Below are 17,106 nucleotides of genomic sequence, written 5' to 3' on the forward strand. Positions count from 1 at the left end.
TGTTGAAAGAGGAAGGGGGGATAGCTCATGATTTGTTTTTAACCTTTGTTAACGCCCGTTTTGTCACGTTGGTTTTGGAAACAGGATTCCTCACCCAAATGAAGTCCGGACAAGATTGCTTATTATTTGTGTATACCAAGCACTTTGGTCCTGTAAAAACTCGGGACTAACCTTTTCCAAAAATACAAATAAAGAGGCTTGGAGGCGAATAGTTTGTCAGCACGAAAACCTACTTGTAAATTTACACCGCATTTCCAAACCTTTGTTTTCATCTTTATTTTACCAGGTAAGGTCAAACGTTATTACCATGTCGGCCCGAGAGTGCGATTATAGGGACTGAAGTCATTTAAAAACAAGCTTGTTTTAAACCCTGCTTGTCCTTTGAAGCCCTTCAATCCAACCAGGTCCACCTCCGGGATGCTCATCCTGATCCAGGTCTCAGGTGGACGCTGTGTAGATGACATCCCATCATTCCGAAGGGTTGCCGCTGTGGCCCCGTCCTGTCTGGGAGGGTAGCTACTGGCATTAGGATTCAAAAGTAACATGTTAAAGTATTCAGATAACTTTTTTTGTGGTGACAACTAACCTACCGCATTAGTTTTCAATTGAAGTAATCTGTTAGTTAGTTACTCTTTTTTTTGGGGGGGGAGCAAGGTGATCTAGGTGATCAAGTCAGGCTCAGTTGTTAAGAATGTATATTTCTCCAGCTCTGTTGTCTCCATAAACATAAAGGAAAGGGCACTACGATGACACAATGCGATCATGTAGTTTTACATAGAATCTCTCTTCCCAGTTTGTATCAGTGTGGAAAAACAGAGTGGTAGCCAGTTGTCCTTGTATTTGAGCTCTCCTTTTATTGTGCCCAGTTGTTTTATATAGGCCCTATGTAGTTACTTACAGAATGTGTAAATAATTCAACAAAATCATTTATTTTAAGTATTGTGAAGGAGATATTGCGTCTGTCATTATTATTTGAGTTGGTATATCCCAGAGTTATAAACTAGCCTAATTGCTGAAATAGGTCAATCAAATCAAGAATGAGAGAAAAGTCTGATTAAATGATAATTGACACAGACATGGTGGTGTAGTATGAAGATCTGAATTCCACGAACCAAGAGGTTGTGAGTTCATATCCCAGGTGAGGACATGTTGAATAAAAATTAATGTATAAATTAAAAAGCACAATTTAATCATGTGTGTTAAAAGCACTGTTTGTGTGTGTAACCAGTTGCACAGCCTTTTTTAGTTAAGCTGCCCAAATAATATTTTATAGTAGAATGAACACAAGTTGAGCAAACACCTCAAGTTTTCTCAAGTTGGAGCTAAGTTTGTGCCAACTATTTTGAGGAGCAGCTACACACTTCTGCTTCTCCAGCAACTGCAGCTTGCGGGTCATTCCACGAAAAGAGTGCCTTTTGAGTCCCTTTGATATTTTAAGTAAGAATTGTGCACCAATATTTTTTAAAGCCTGTTATATTAATCTAAAATATATTTAATATAGACCATATGGATAATTCAATTAATCAGATTTTTTTATGACACTTGCTAAAGTGCCAAAATTCTGCATTTTGACATTTCCCTCCTTCAGCCCTGTGTCACTTCTAAGGAGATGTTAGCCCACTTAATCCCAACATTTCTCAAAGTATCACCATCATTGTAAAGCCTTTGTCAAAGCAACAAAATAACTAAGTCATTTCTGAAGATGATTATTTATTTCATGTGATTAGTGAATCATTTACATCTGTCCATCATTTGAAGTTCAACACGTTACGCGAACAGAACTCTCATTTAATAGTCAGATCCTAGTGTAAAAGCAGGTGAGCTGGTTCCACTCTTTTTTTGCCACGTTCTGGTGTTTTGTGGTGGAAATCTGAGCGGGTCGAACATAACATGTCAACCCTGTTACCCATAGATAGACAGGCATTTCTTTTTTTTCTTTTTTTTTATACAATTTTTATAATAATTTTGTGAAGCTTACATTCAATTGCCACCCTCCGTTGCACACAGTGAGCTTCCATTCCCCCTGGTACAAGGGGATTTATGGCTGATTTAAGAAAACAGTCAACCCTGTTACTTTATTTGCCACTTAGTTAGCACTTACTATAGTCATTTTTTAATTTAACCTGCTGAGATGAAGTTGAACATGTGCTCTTTATGTCAGAATGTTAAAATTATGTTAAATCCAACATATATGTATTTTTTTACCAAATTACACTTCTCAAAGGGCACTGAATTGGTGGAATGACCCTTGTACTTTTCCACTCCTCCCACACACTCCCATAAGGGACACTCCCATAAGGGAGCCAAGGGAAGGATGAGGAAAATCAGCATGTTGGAGTCCAAACACAGTCACATCTTCTCCAGGTCCTGGGGACCTTTCTGTCTATGTCTGGTATCAAGAGCCATCTGAAGCTGGTGTGAGTGAGCTGTTTCCATTGAGAGTAGAGGACGGGGTCCAGTCTGGCTGGTAGAAGTGGATGTCGAACATCCGAGCCCAGTTGGCGAACACTGTCTTCTCTGTGATGAAGCGATGGTGGCTTCCGCGCCGGTTCCGCTCGTGGGAGAGATACATGGCGCACTCGTCAGGCCCCGAAGGCTCGTAGTAATGATACGGCACCGAGAGATGGGAAGGAGCCCTGGAGAAAGGAGGAAATGAAGGGGAGAGAAGTTTGAGGGGGGAAATGGAAGAGGGGGTAGAGAGAGCGAGAATGGGAGAGGAGAGAGATCAACAGAAAAAGAGAGAGAGTGTGTGTGCATGCATGCGAGAGACAGATAGAGAATGGGGAGGGGAGGGAGAGAGAGAGGGATTGAAAAATACGGAGGGATGGTGGAGATGCAGTACAGTGCATTCGGAAAGTATTCAGACCCATTGACTTTTTCCACATTTTGTTACATTACAGCCTTGTTCTAAAATCAATTCAATATTTTATTTCCCCCATCAATCTACACACAATACCCCATAATGACAAAGCGATTAGAAATTGTTGCAAATTTATAAAACATAAAAAACTGAAATATCTTATTTACATAAGTATTCAGACCCTTTGCTATGAGACTCGAAATTGAGCTCAGGTGCATCCTGTTTCCATTGATCATCTTTGAGATGTTTCTACAATTTGATTGTCGAGTCCACCTGTGGTAAATTCAATTGATTGGACATGATTTGGAAAGGCAACCACCTGTCTATATAAGGTCCAACAGTTGACAGTGCATGTCAGAGCAAAAACCAAACCATGAGGTCGAAGGAATTGTCCTTAGAGCTCCGAGATAGGATTGTGTCGAGACACAGATCTGGGGAAGGGTACCAAAATATTTCTGCAGTATTGAAGGTCCCCAAGGAAACAGTGGCCTCCTTCATTCTTAAATGGAAGAAGTTTGGAACCTAGAGCTGGACGCTCTGCCAAACTGAGCAATTGGGGGAGAAGGGCCTTGGTAAGGGATGTGACCAAGAACCCGATGGTCACTCTTACATGGCTACAGAGTTCCTCTGTGGAGATGGGAGAACCTTCCAGAAGGACAACTATCTCTGCAGCATTCCACCAATCAGGCCTTCATGGTAGAATGGCCAGACAGAAGCCACTCCTCAGTAAAAGGCACATGTCAGCTCACTTGGAGTTTGCCAAAAGGCCCTTAAAGACTCTCAGACCATGAGAAACAAGATTCTCTGGTCTGATTAAACCAAGATTGAACTCTTTGGCCTGAATGCCAAGCGTCACATCTGGAGGAAACCTGGCACCATCCCTACGGTGATGCATGGTGGTGGCAGCATCATTCTGTGGGGATGTTTTTTAGCAGCAGGGACTGGGAGACTAGTCAGGATCGAGGGAAAGATGAGCGGCGCAAAGTACAGAGAGATCCTTGATGAAAACCTTCTCCAGAGCGCTCAGTACCTCAGATTGGGGCGAAGGTTCACCTTCCAACAGGGCAACAACCCTAAGCACACAGCCAAGACAATGCACGAGTGGTTTCAGGGACAAGTCTCTGAATGTCCTTGAGTGGTCCAGCCAGAGCATAGACTTGAACCCGATCAAACATCTCTGGAGAGACCTGAAAATAGCTGTGCAGCGACGCTTCCCATCCAACCTGACAGAGCTTGAGGATCAGCAGAGAAGAATGGGAGACACTCCACAAATACAGGTGTGCCAAGCGTGTCGCGTCATACCCAAGAAGACGTGAGGCTGTAATCGCTGCCAAAGGTGCTTCAACAAAGTACTGAGTAAAGGATCTGAACACTTGTGTAAATATATATATATTTTTTTATATATATACATTTGCAAACATGTCTAAAAAACTTTTTGCTTTGTCGTTATGGGGTATTGTGTTTGGACTGATTAGAGAAAAAAACAATTTTCTTAATTTTAGAATATGGCTGTAACGTAACAAAACAAGGAACAAGTCAAGGGCTCTGAATACTTTCTGATTGCCCTGCATATCATATTTCTTAGCCCCGAGATGTGCTTATCAAAGCTACTTCTTTCCCTGTGATAATTCTTCAGTCCTAGACTCAGTACACTCTGGCCCCAGAGGAGAGCTTGAGCCAGCATGCATAATTCACACAACACAGACATTTGATCTGGTCCCATGGCCCTGCCTGTGGATATCAGCTCGATATCTGGAGCACCTGTTGTCCTCCATCTAGCTAGCTTTTGTTTTATTAGACCTTCCCCTCTCATGTATTTAAGAGGCATAGTCAAGATATTTAGAACACAAGCAGGTATATTGTATTTGCCAGAACATAAATAATAATATTAATAATAAAAGTGAGAAGTTGCCTATTAATAATAATCCCTTATGGCATACGTCATTGAAACTCTTGGGTCTGACACCACTGTGCCCTGTGCTGAACCCAACCCACCTGCAAAAGTCAGGAGCCACCATGCCATAGACATTGATCGTATCACAGAGTTCCAGGGCAATGACCATGGTGAACCAGCCAGTGCTCAGCCATGAGTTAGAGGTCTTCCTGGATGACAAGGTGAGGGGAAACAAGACACAATATATACTATATGTTCAACCAAATGTGTTGCATGACTCAACAGATTTAAATGAGAGAAATTGTGAGAGAGAAAAAAAACTGGCCCTATGTGGTGCTTGCAGTGATATCCATTCTGCCCAAGGCCTTCAATTTATTACTTAATTTTTAATACCATAAGATTTCACACTGCCATATTCCTAATTTACATGATTTGACATGAAATCGCAATTTCAGTGCTGTTTAACAGCCATCAAAGCAGTGCCCCCTGTAAAATGGAGCCCTTTCATCTACTGAACCGTCAAGGCTAGTTTGTCGAGGTGGACCTGCCAGCCATACCAGCCCCTCACTGGGGGATATCCCAGCTGGCAGCGGTGCCACTTCTGTCTGGGCTCATTCTGTTTACTGTTGGCAGCCTCTGCCAGGAAGGCACAGGGAGAGTACCAGCGAGAGTGCCAGACAGTGAAAGTCTGGTAGGACCTGCAATCGGTTTCTGCTCCTAGCTTTGCCTCAGTGACATTATCTTGTGAGGCTGTGTAGCGCTTTTGTCACTTCCTGTCAACAGTTAATGAAGACACCAATTATCTCGTATTATCGTAGCATATGTAACTGTCATGTACAGATGTACTATCTTAATTCGATCACTCTGTTGTCGAAGAGATTTTCCTGCGCAGAAACACAGAAACATTTGGTCAATGGGTTAGCTTGTCGCAACATTGCCTGCAATGCCGTGTGATGGGTTTTGGATTTCTGAGCTTGAACTATTATTAATGATTAGTTATATTATTAATCATTAGTTATCAAAGACACACGAGGGGTGACTGCAGGGAGAACAGTCACATGTTGCAGTGCTGCTAAGGAACCATTTAAGGCCCATATCACATTGATTTAAGCAGGCAAGTCAGTTAAGAACAAATTCTTATTTACAATGGTGTCTTCGGAACAGTGGGTTAACTGCCTTTTTCAGGGGCAGAACGGCAGATTTTTACCTTAACAGCTCGGTGATTAGATCTAGCAACCTTCTGGTTACTGGCCCAATGCTCTAACCACTAGGCTACCTGCCCGGCAACAATGATGCAATGTTTAGCGATAAGGAGGAGACTCCACCCAGAGTAGGGTATGTATACTACCTCGGCTGAAACCATGCCTTTGTCTAATGCAGCTGTACTGGCCCTCTGGGAAGAATAAACTTGGTTTGAGTTTTCACAGTGTCCGTAGAGTTTTTACTCTGAGAATTAGAACCTAACACTTGGTAATGTAAAATTGGTAGTTGGCATTAGGTTGTCTCAACGTTATTACACAACTTCTTGTTTCTTCTTCTTCTACCACTTCCATTCACAACATGATCCAGCATTTTGTTTGGGACAGAGTTTCTGTACTTACAGATTGTTAAAATCCCTCTCCAGCTGCATTGTCCCATTCAATGAGATTCTCATACCCCACCGTCTACAACTAATCCTCTTAGTTCCTAACATATATTCAGAGTGCTTTGAACTAAATCCCATTAATGATAGTGTGAGTGGTTGGGTGGTTGTTGGGATTTCTTTCTTATTCTTTTGTTAAAAATGCTCAAAAGCAGCTTTTGAATTAGAATGTGTATGCCCAAGAGCACTGACTACAATGCATTCGACTTCCCTGGCAAATCCTGCTTCAAGTGGCTCAAGTCCTCAAACACACTGACTGTATTTTTCGGAAGTCATTCTTGACCAGAATTAGACAGACGGACAGACTCACAAAGCCAAAACCCAATGGCATCATTGACCCAAGGGTCAAAATGTCAAAACCCTACCTGTCTCTCCCTGTCTCCTTCTTGAAGAGCTCATCGAACTGCGGCATCTTGAGCTGGGAGATGACGTAGACCTTCAGTTTGGGCAGAAGTTGGTTGACCATACGCAGGTTGTTGAAGACCAGGCCTTTGCCGTCGCGTCGCATACAGCTGCTGGGTCCCCAGAAGAGGAAGACTGAGTCCTGGCTGGCGTTGAGCAGCTCCTGCCGGCTCCGCAGTACCCTCTGCATGCTGGAGTGGGCGATGACGCGCAGGCTGGTACGCTGGCCCACATCCCGCTGGAAACTACCCCCAGTCGGGGCGTCGTTCATGCGGATGACGCACTCAGTGCTGTCGATTTCGTCCCCACGGTTGCTGCCGGTAAGGTGGCCAGAGCTGGTCACCAGGGCACAGCAGTTACAGTGCATCCTCAGAGGCTCGGGGGGAAAGTCAAGAGGTCAAAGACAGTATAGTAAAGTGAGGTCAGAGGCTACAGGAGTTCAACTGTGGCCATTAAACAACATAAAAAATTCATGCTTCCTTATTTCCTTGCACTGAAATTATGTACAGGTAACTGCCAAAATAAAGGAAACACTTTAAATGAGAGTTCTGGTGGCTCTGTTATGGTGTGGGGTGCATTTTCCTGGCATGGTTTAGGTCCTCTCAACCCCTTAGATGGCAAGGCAGATACCAACAAATACACAGCCATTCCGAGTGATTACCTTCAACCTATGGGAATCATTTCTATTCTGGTGGGAGTGGTCTGTGGTAGAGGTCTTCACAGATCCACCTGTCCGGATCCATAAGTCGAAATAATGTCACAGGTCTGGTCGGATCTGATATTATTGTCTCGGGTATGTCTCGGGTATGTGTCATTTTAACAGACTTTACTGGAAGGATCCATACTGATCCGAATGTGACTGTTGCAGTAGAAAGAGAGAGAAAATGTGCAATTTATACAGCTTCTCTTTGCTTTCCACGAGAGTGGCGCATGTAGCTTGTTGTTGTTGTTGTTGGCCAATCATAAGTCATCAAAACAGCAATAGGCTACAGTCATAGAGCCTCTGTTAGGTGCAAAAGTTAGGAGATATCTAATCATTGGAAATTTTTGAATTAAAATGATGGAATTAAAAGTTAACAAGGAGAAGGATAGGTTCCAATGGCCAAGAGCCAAACGGTAGGCTACTACTTTATATTCTGAATGGAATTATTGTTTGTAACTGTGTAGGACGAGAATGCGCATGCAGCCTTTATTAGCCCCAGCTAGCTAGCTATCTTAACACGCTCCTCCTGGTTTGATGCAGTCAGGACAGGTTACCTATATCATATTGGATGATAAATAACCTAGCTAAGGCAGCTATTAGTCTACTACAGCACTTGTTGGCTTAGTTGGTTGCTGTCACTCATCTCTTCCACCCACCTCCCTGTTCCGTGTCACTTGCTCACTCACAGTAGCCTACACACACAGCATGGCCTATGCTAGAGCATTACCTCTCTCTACTTCATCTCCCTTGCGCTTTATCAGCTCCAGATAATAAAGTAGCTTGAAAATGTACTTCTCTGCTGCTTCCCCCACTCGGATTGGATCGGGTCTGGATCCGACCAGCTCTATACGGAATTGGTCTAGTTGTTCTCGGGTACGTTTGAAACGGATCTCTATATTTAAAAAATGGATTTATGCATATTGGGTCCGAATGGGAAAGCCCCAGGTCCATTGAGGAACGGGTCCAACTTTTTGAACCTATGAAGGCCTCTAGTCTGTGGTCTTTTCAAGGATGGCAATGCCCCCATCCACAGTGCACGAATGGTCAATAAATGGTTTTATGAGAAGGAAAATTATGTAAACCATATGCCATAGCCGTCTCAGTCACCAAATCTCAACCCAATGGAATACTTATAGAGCGATGCCTGAGACAGCGTTTTACACCACCATCAACAAAATACCAAATTATGGAATGTCCTGTGGAAGAATGGTGTCGCATCCCTCCAACAGACTTTCAGACACTTGTAGAATCTATGCCAAGGTGCATTGAAGCTGTTCTGGCGGCTTGTGGTGGCCCAACACCCTATCAACCTTACACTGCAGTGGGCTAAATCAGGTTTGATTCAGGATTTTTGTCTATTTTATTATGAATAATCTTTATTAATTACGAAATAATTAAAAATATGAAAAACATTCTACCCATGAGGCCAAAGAGGGTGCTTTTGGTCATTGACTGTAGGAAAGGGATGTGACACTTTAAGTTGGTTATTCCTTTATTTTGGCAGTTACCTGTAGCTAACAGCATTGGACAAGTGAAACCACGGTACCCACCACATTGCTCAAGCCTATCGGAAGGCAGAAAAGAAAGAAGGATGCATGTTTGAAGTTTTCAAACAGAGTCTGTGCTCTCTGGGGCTGACTGAAGCCCAAGGGGTCTTCTACAGGAATCACACAACCCATTATCTTTCAATAAAATATGAGACATATTCACATATTCATTTTGGAGTATGTAACGATGCCTGTAGCCCTTTCCTGCAGTCAAATGACCTAGTGGCCTCATGGGTGGAATGTTATTCATATTTTTCAGAATTTCATAATTAATAAACATTACGTCAAAAACACGCTGAGAATCCGGTTTCTATGTCAAACGGTTTTGTTATGTTTAAGTCTCCTGTGAGTTATATAAAGTGTAATATTAGGATGCACACTCAAAATTGAACACATTTCAACTCTATATCTGACATGGTACAGGTGTTTTATTTTGTTTAAACCCATAACCATGTGTGTCAGGTGTATACTTTTGTTTCAAAGTCGATGTGTTTAAGACTACCAAGAATGTGTGACCCTGACTTAGCCCGCAAAGTAAAAGGTTAACAAAACAAGTAAAAACATTTTAAAAGAATGTAATCCTCCCTCTCTCTCATCAATGTCAATGGGCACACGGAGAGTTGAGATCCATGGCACCAGATTCAGATCTCCCTGCCAAGAGGAAAACTGTGTTCCCCAAAATTCAACAGCACAATCAATACCCGCTACAGCATAGAGTAGAAGGCCAGGCAAAAGGGCATCTATATCTAATAATGAAAATCCTGAGACCCTCTCATGAATTATTCCAAGGCTTAATGCAGAGGCCCATTGGCATTCAGAGCTGTACTCTTAGCTTCATGCTTGACTGTGGCCCGTGTGGCCTGTGCACAAATACATACTGTGCATACGGGTGAGATTACAGACTTCACTGCCTCATGATCCCGCTCTACTGTTCACATGTGTCTTCCTGTAATCTCTGTAATTACACACAGATGAATTAACAAGGGAAGCTGCCAGGAAACGGAGAAGGGAATGGGCACGGTGTGGGAAGTGTGTGTGATGAGTGATCCGGGTTCTTCCGTCATGGTAGCAGGTTGAGAATTTTGAATTTCCCGACTTCAAACTTCCGCATCTTTCATCGACATAGTGTGGATATGTCAATTGCTCGCGCTAGCTAGACATCCTACAAGTAGACGAGAAAAAAAATGACACGCCACGATTATACACAATCCCCTGCCAGGCTACGAAAAATACCTAGCGAGGACATAAATCGTATTTATTTTTCGTATTCTTTACGTTTCTGCAGATATGGAACACGTACTCCCCATGGCAATACGAACCGCTCTTCTTACTACTTCCTACTTAATGCAGTTCGATACAAGAAAAGAAAACCATGCCGTTTTTGTTTCTGCATTTTCTCTATTGGCTAGTCTTCATGCCTGTCTCTTCTAATAAACTGCAGGTGTTTAATTCCTGGGAGATGTTGTTCTTTCCCTTTTCATCTCTGCTGCTTTCTTATCTGAACGGACTATGTTTGTCTGGGAACATTTTCTCGGCACATTCGTTTCCCCTTTAACGAGTCAAGAGATAAGATTGATATTTGGAATTGAAAAAACGCTCAGCAAAACGCGGACCTAGAACCCAAGCAATAACTTTCAACTTTATTATTGGATCCTCCTTGTGGCCTAGAGCACCAGGGATATTCTCCCAGTACCAGTAATAAGTGTTTTTGACAGGAAGACTAAATTGTCTTTGACAGAGCCCAGAGCTTCTGTCAGCTCAATGCTTCTTTCTAGGCAGAAATAGCAATGACTTATCGACCTTCATTTTGAGGAAAAGGTTGAAACCGAGTCTTTTAGGGGAGAAACCTTGTCAAAAAGGATTCTCAAATAACACATAATTGAATCACATGTTATTACATATTCCATCATTATGGAAGCGACCTGCTTGAAAGCAATAATAACTGGGAGGATCCTTATTAGGCCTATTATGCATTTGAAAGTAGTCTGAGGTAGAGGTCTTCATGGATCCACCTGTACCCAAATAGTTTGATAGTTTTATATTATTATGAACTCATTTCAATATGGGCACACCTACCTATGCAGTAGGAACTTGACTAATACGACTCACCGTGTCATAAATCATTCATAAACCGAAAATATACATATTCCACTCAAACTGTGCATCCCAAATGGCACCCTACTCCCTATACATTGCAGCACTATTGACCAGGGCCCAAAGGGCTCTATGTAGGGAATGCCATTTGGGACGGTGCCATTTGGGACGTAGTCCCAGAGTTAGTCCCAGAGTTAGTATAGTAATGGCGCGTTGGCAGGTTCAGACTTCATTGACCTCTAATGTGAAGTAGATTAGATTAGCTGAGCCATGATAAACAGACCACAGAGCTCACAGCACAACACAGTTATGAGTAGTGCCTCAACCCAGTCAATTACCATCCACACAGCATCTCCAGACGCATCACTATCATCCTGCTTAGACTCCTCCCCAGAGGAAAGCAGGATCATAATTGCTTTTGAGAACAGCCGCGTCCATTCAGCTTCTCTCTAGCTACCTCCCAGAATACTCACAGCACCCAAGGCGGACAGTAGCCTTGATTTCATGTCTCGCAGTTCTGGTAAATGTAATATTTCAAAAACAACGGTTTGACAGTGAGACCAGGTGCACAGAGCCCTTCCTTTATGATGACTAGAGACAGTAGGCCAACATATCAGAGGAAATGTCAGAATTGAGGGTGTTGAGGCATTTGAGGGACAAGGGGGAATTGTCTTGGGGGGGGGGGGGTTACTGTATTAACAGATGCGGTCAAATATATTGGCATCGTTGCACTTTTCACAATTTCTTCTCAAATAAGTAGAAATTGAAATCATCTTTGGTGTTCACACGTGTATTTTTGTTTGATTTACAACTGCTTTTTAATGATGAGGGCACCAGCATTCTTCTCACAGCTCTGCGATATTTTCTGTATATATTACTGCCATTTTGTTCTTTAAAAAATGTCAGAGTTCGTCTTTAACAGTGAAATCTAAAAACCGTCAATTCCCACTTAGAACCAAGATGGAGTCAACAGCTGCCTCTTACAAAATGATGATATTCATTGCTTCCTGTCAGCTTTCCTCAAGGCTCTGATTAGCCCTGTCTATCTATCCGTTTATGAGGGAGTAGGTCCTCTTGGATTAATGAGGACTTGGATCCTTTAGAAGAAGTTCTCTCAGTGAGGAGGAAGTGCGGTGGGTGCACAGCGAATGGGCTACTTATGTTAATGACATCCAGAGGATGATGTCCAATAAGGTTAGCCGTGGTTCGGTTAAGCGTTGATCTTCTAGTCTCTGTCTAGGCCTATACTGGTAAAGATATTAGATGTTCGGGAGGAATGCACTGATTCTCGTCTTAGGTTGTCGTTTTTTTTAAAGGGATTTCTGGATCCTTTGTCCGGTGTTCTATACAACTGGGACTTGTAAAGGGCATCATTAAAGAGGGAGTCTCACAAATAATACATTTCTGCACTTGTGACTTTCTCCGGTTATCTACATTTCTAGTTCCAACTAATCATCAGAGATTACATCAAAAGGCAAGGCTTTGAAAGCAAAGTGGTGGATTTCAGCACTGGTGCGAAAACACACATATTTAGTGAGGAGATTTACAGAACATACATGATTTGTGATTACCATGTGTAAAGGCCAGTGCATATTGATGCTGATGGCCATGTGTTAAAGGTCAACATCTCTTTAATAGGAATCGGTAAAGCATCAAAGGAGGGGGGATTGTCACTAACTGTACCTAGTCCACCAGGCGTGTGTGTGTGTGTATGTGTGTGTGTGTATGTGTGTGCGTGCGTGTGTACGTGTGTGCCCGCGTGCGTGTGACTGCAGCTGTAATCAGATTGTCAAAAGTGAGAAAGCCATAGAGGAGGGACATTCTCAGAAAAGAAACCACCGTGACGGACAGTGGAGAAAGTAACACAAAGGGGGAGACACACTGATTAATTCTAAATTCTATGATTACATCTAAGATACACCTATTTCCTTTTTTATATATTTCCTTTTATGCTACATGTATCAGCAGCGTTTCAGCTAACATAAATGATTTGTCCTGAAATATTCAAAGGCCACCAGTCAGGTACTGTATATCTTATGTCTCATCCCAATTCACAAATGCTGAGATGAAACTAGAAAGAGATACATGTTCCCAGGTATCGAAGTAGAAAGGGTTTGCTTTGGGTAGCTTGTGAGCAAACAAATAACCTTCTATGGCACGTAGGTGGAGGCAGACCTTTCCTGTTTATTCTCCATGATTAATGTGTGGCCTTTCTCAGCCCCATAACGCAGCTAGAGGAGTAGTGGTGGTACTCACAGGTCCAACACCCAGCTCAGTGGAATCATGGCCCATGAAAGAGAAAGTTATGCACATAAGTTAATGGGGGGCATAACCAGAATCCTTCAGGCGCAGTAAATATGGTGGTGTGTGTGTGTGTGTGTGTGTGTGTGTGCGTGTGTGTGTGTGTGTGTGTGTGTGTGTGTGTGTGTGTGTGTGTGTGTGTGTGTGTGTGTGTGTGTGTGTGTGTGTGTGTGTGTGTGTGTGTGTGTGTGTGTGTGTGTGTGTGTGTGTGTGTGTGTGTGTGTGTGTGTGTGTGTGTGTGTGTGTGTGTGCATGGGGGGGCGTGCATGCATGAATGCTTTGTGTATGTTAAGTGATCAGAGTCAAGAGGCCCCGCAGCTAAAGCCGATACCGACTGACTGGGATGGTCTGTGAATTCAGATAGTCCAGATCGTGATTTTCAGGGTGTAGCTACACTACAGCGGTACTTTAGAGTCCCTACAGTGGAGAGCAGACCTGAGATGGGGCAGTTTGCCGATTAATGAAGTGATACGATGGCAGGGAATGACTGGAGAGAAGATTCATATCAGGGGACGGGGTGAGAACGGAAATATAATCCAGATGTGTTCATTGTGCTGCCTTTTCTTGGACTGGGACCAAATAGGACACAAAGAAAGATCTCTTTGTGTCCTGTTTGGTCCGAGTTACTCAGTTTTTTCATCATCATATTCTAGCTGTTGGCTGGAAGGGGACTTCAAATTGCTGCTGAATCTATTGAAAAGTTTGGTTCTGGGCAAGAACAAACAACTTCGTTGTGCTGGGCATGTACAGTACAATGGCTACAAATCACATAACTCCCTGACGCTTTTAATAGTCGTTAAACAGTGAGCAGTGAACAGAACCGCTCCAGACACAGACCCCCATATAATCCTGTTCTCAACTCCTCTCCGTTGTGGCCTCTCTTGTCCGGTGCCACCTGAGAGACGCAGTGTCCTTCCACGCTGCCGCTCTCTACTCCCGTATCTCTCCCACTCTGGAGCCATGCTGCTAAAGTCAGCCCATACAGAAGCCAGCACGCTGTGTGTGTCTCTTATTTAGGAATAACAACCAACAAAAACTCAAAGGTACCAAAACAACTGCTCTCTCTGCTACCGCACGGAAAGCGGTACCGGAGCGCCATGTCTAGGTCCAAGAGGCTTCTAATCAGCTTCAAATCAACCCCCCAAGTCATAAGACTCCTGAACATCTAATCAAATGGCAACCCAGTCTAATTGCATTGCCCCCCCTCCCTTCCATTACGCTGCTGCTACTCTCTGTTATTATCTATGCATATCTATGTCACTTTAATAACTCGACCTACATGTACATATTACCTCAATTACCTCAACTAACCGATACCCCAGCACATTGACTCCATACCGTTACCCCCTGAAATTTTACTGCTGCTCTTTCATTATTTGTTACTTAAAAATAAATACAAAATGTTGTTATTTTTCTTAAAACTTTATTGTTGGTTAAGGGCTTGCAAGTAAAGCATTTCACTGTAAGGTCTACTACACCTGTTGTATTCGGAGCGTGTGACAAATAAAATGTGATTTGATTTCAACTACCTATCTCTCTTTCCATCAACTTGCCTGGGAACCTCACTGGCTGCAGTCTTTGGAACAGGGATTCAAACGTACTGCAAACGGTTGCCAATTTCGAAGTCCCACCCACTCGTGTGGTTTCAAGAAGAAATCTGCCGAGCTATATCAATAAGCCACTTCGAGTGTAGCCTACCTGGGATATTTGTCTGTGAGCTGGCTGGTCAGCTTTACCTGAATAACAGCTGGACACAGATCAGGAGGTGCAGCTCGTGTTATTCATGCACAACATCACTAGAGCAGTCAATGTGCCTCTCAGGTGCTTAATGTCCAACATATTGGCTGTGGCCACTGATTACAATTACACTCACAAGACACTGAATCGATTAACCCTCATCTTAGTTCTAAACGATTGAACCTTAAGCGACAGACTGAAGATATGTGGCAACAAAGGCATTTGGGTTATTGAAAAGTCTAGTGATAGTGCTGTTGATGGTACTTTGGAATACCCTGTAGAATTTTGCCGAATACCTACTTACAATTTAAAAATATCTACAAAGCCTTTGGAATAAATATCTACAAAGTCTTTGGAATAAATATCTAAAAAAGCCTTTTGAATAAATGACACAGGAAACAACCACTGTTGGTTGACAGCATTGGTTGTCCATACATGTTTTAAATGTCTTGACACATTTCTACAGATGTTGAGTTCTTATAGTCAGTATACCGCTTACCTTTTGATCGATGACTCCAGTGTAGCCCTGTAGGGTTGATGACAGGGCTCTTCCTGGTTTAGGCTGCGCTTTCCTGGGCTTATCCATTTGCGGCCCAGTAGCAGCAGCATCCGTGGGATACGCTGTCCCTGACGTGTCCGTGAAGCTGTTGTTGTACACAACCATGAGACTGGTACCCATGGTAATAACTATAATGACGATAACCCCACGGCGCTATAATAAGGAGAAAATTGGTAAAATAGGCTATATCATGAGATATTCAACCGGTTTATAAAATATGCACAAAAAAAACTATATTAGCCTATATCTGCAGTATGCTATAATAAATTATTTATAGCATTTCTATTCTAGAATATAATGACAAATTAGAACTATAAAACTCTGTTAGCAGCTTATGATAATGGTTGTGAGATGACACATAATATCACATCTCTTCTTTCTGTAATCACAATTCAATTCTCTAATCCACCACTCAAATCAACCCACTGTGAAGAGATGTCAGTTCAGTCTAGTTTTGATTTACATTTGGTTGAGTTCTCAGTTAACGTGAATTCAACGTAAAATCACCCAAAAAATTGATTTAGGTTACAAGTTGGGGGAATTTCTTGAGGGAAATTCTATAATGCCGATAACTCAGTTTTCCACGTTGATTCAACTTCATCACATATGATCTTTGTTGTTGAAATTACGTGGTAACAACATTGACTCAACCCGTTTTTTTTGCCCTGTGGGAACAGATGCGCTCTATGATTTAAAAAGACTGACGGCTGTGCACTCTTCACATTATAATCTTTAAATCCATCACCCAACCCATTGTCATAAAGATAGAGCCGAAACTATTTAAACAGTAGAGTAGAATAGACTAGGAGCATGATACAGTAGCAGTAGGCGAGAGGTCTATTTTCTCCCATAACTTCCATCTTTCCAAAAGAGTTTCAAAAAGCCTACCACCTGAGCCTTCATTTTGTGGATGTCCTCCATAAAATTGTTCCCTTTACATAACGATTTAGAAGCCGGAGCATTCACGTTGCTGAAATCGTCGCAGCCGTGTCTGTTTGCGCCAAATAACAACTGACTGACTTTTTGACAAAGAGCGCATCCCTAAATGTAGCAGATTAGCACTCGCACTGATACATACATCAACGATCCACTCCCCTCTCGCAGAATCCAGAGCGCCCAGTATGATAACTCCGCATGGTCATAATGAACGCCTGTTCAAGAATGGAAGAATTTCGTACAATTCAAATGATTGATTGGGGATCTCTTTACTGAGGAATGTAGCCTAATTCTTTCTGTTGAATGTGTTTGAAATATTGTATACATTTGTATTATGTTGTATTTGTAAATTGCAGTGCTTCCTTGTAAAAGAGACCTTTGTAAAAATGTCGGTGTTAAGCAAATAGTTTATAGGCTGTTAATTACTATTA

At 42.5% G+C, this 17,106-nt stretch overlaps 1 protein-coding gene across 2 annotated transcripts; it reads right to left on the bottom strand.

Annotated features, from left to right (window-relative positions):
• Nucleotides 1-666: 666 nt before the first annotated feature.
• LOC123997429 (alpha-N-acetylgalactosaminide alpha-2,6-sialyltransferase 5-like) lies at nt 667-16,803 on the bottom strand. Of its 2 annotated transcripts, none has more exons than XM_046301641.1 (5): nt 16,631-16,803; nt 15,680-15,892; nt 6,762-7,174; nt 4,856-4,963; nt 667-2,636 (listed from the first exon to the last, which is right to left on the bottom strand). In XM_046301641.1, the coding sequence occupies exons 1-5, from the start codon at nt 16,658-16,660 to the stop codon at nt 2,396-2,398; spliced, it is 1,005 nt and encodes a 334-aa protein (XP_046157597.1). In that variant the 5' UTR covers nt 16,661-16,803; the 3' UTR covers nt 667-2,395. The 2 variants fall into 2 exon arrangements, with proteins under 2 accessions (XP_046157597.1, XP_046157596.1); XM_046301640.1 differs by having other exon boundaries at nt 16,628-16,803.
• Between the last annotated feature and the right edge of the window lie 303 nt (nt 16,804-17,106).

The sequence above is a fragment of the Oncorhynchus gorbuscha genome, linkage group LG15 (genome assembly GCF_021184085.1).
Source record: "Oncorhynchus gorbuscha isolate QuinsamMale2020 ecotype Even-year linkage group LG15, OgorEven_v1.0, whole genome shotgun sequence".
Classification (NCBI taxonomy): Eukaryota; Metazoa; Chordata; class Actinopteri; order Salmoniformes; family Salmonidae; genus Oncorhynchus; species Oncorhynchus gorbuscha.

Coding starts and splice junctions, on each gene's coding strand:
- LOC123997429 (XM_046301640.1), bottom strand. CDS start 16,660: ATGGAGGACATCCACAAAATGAAGGCTCAGGTG. Junction 7,175..15,679: donor CTGGAGTCATCGATCAAAAG/GTAAGCGGTATA, acceptor TTTCCCCCCGAG/CCTCTGAGGATGCACTGTAA. Junction 2,637..4,855: donor GTGGCTCCTGACTTTTGCAG/GTGGGTTGGGTT, acceptor TCCTTTCTCCAG/GGCTCCTTCCCATCTCTCGG.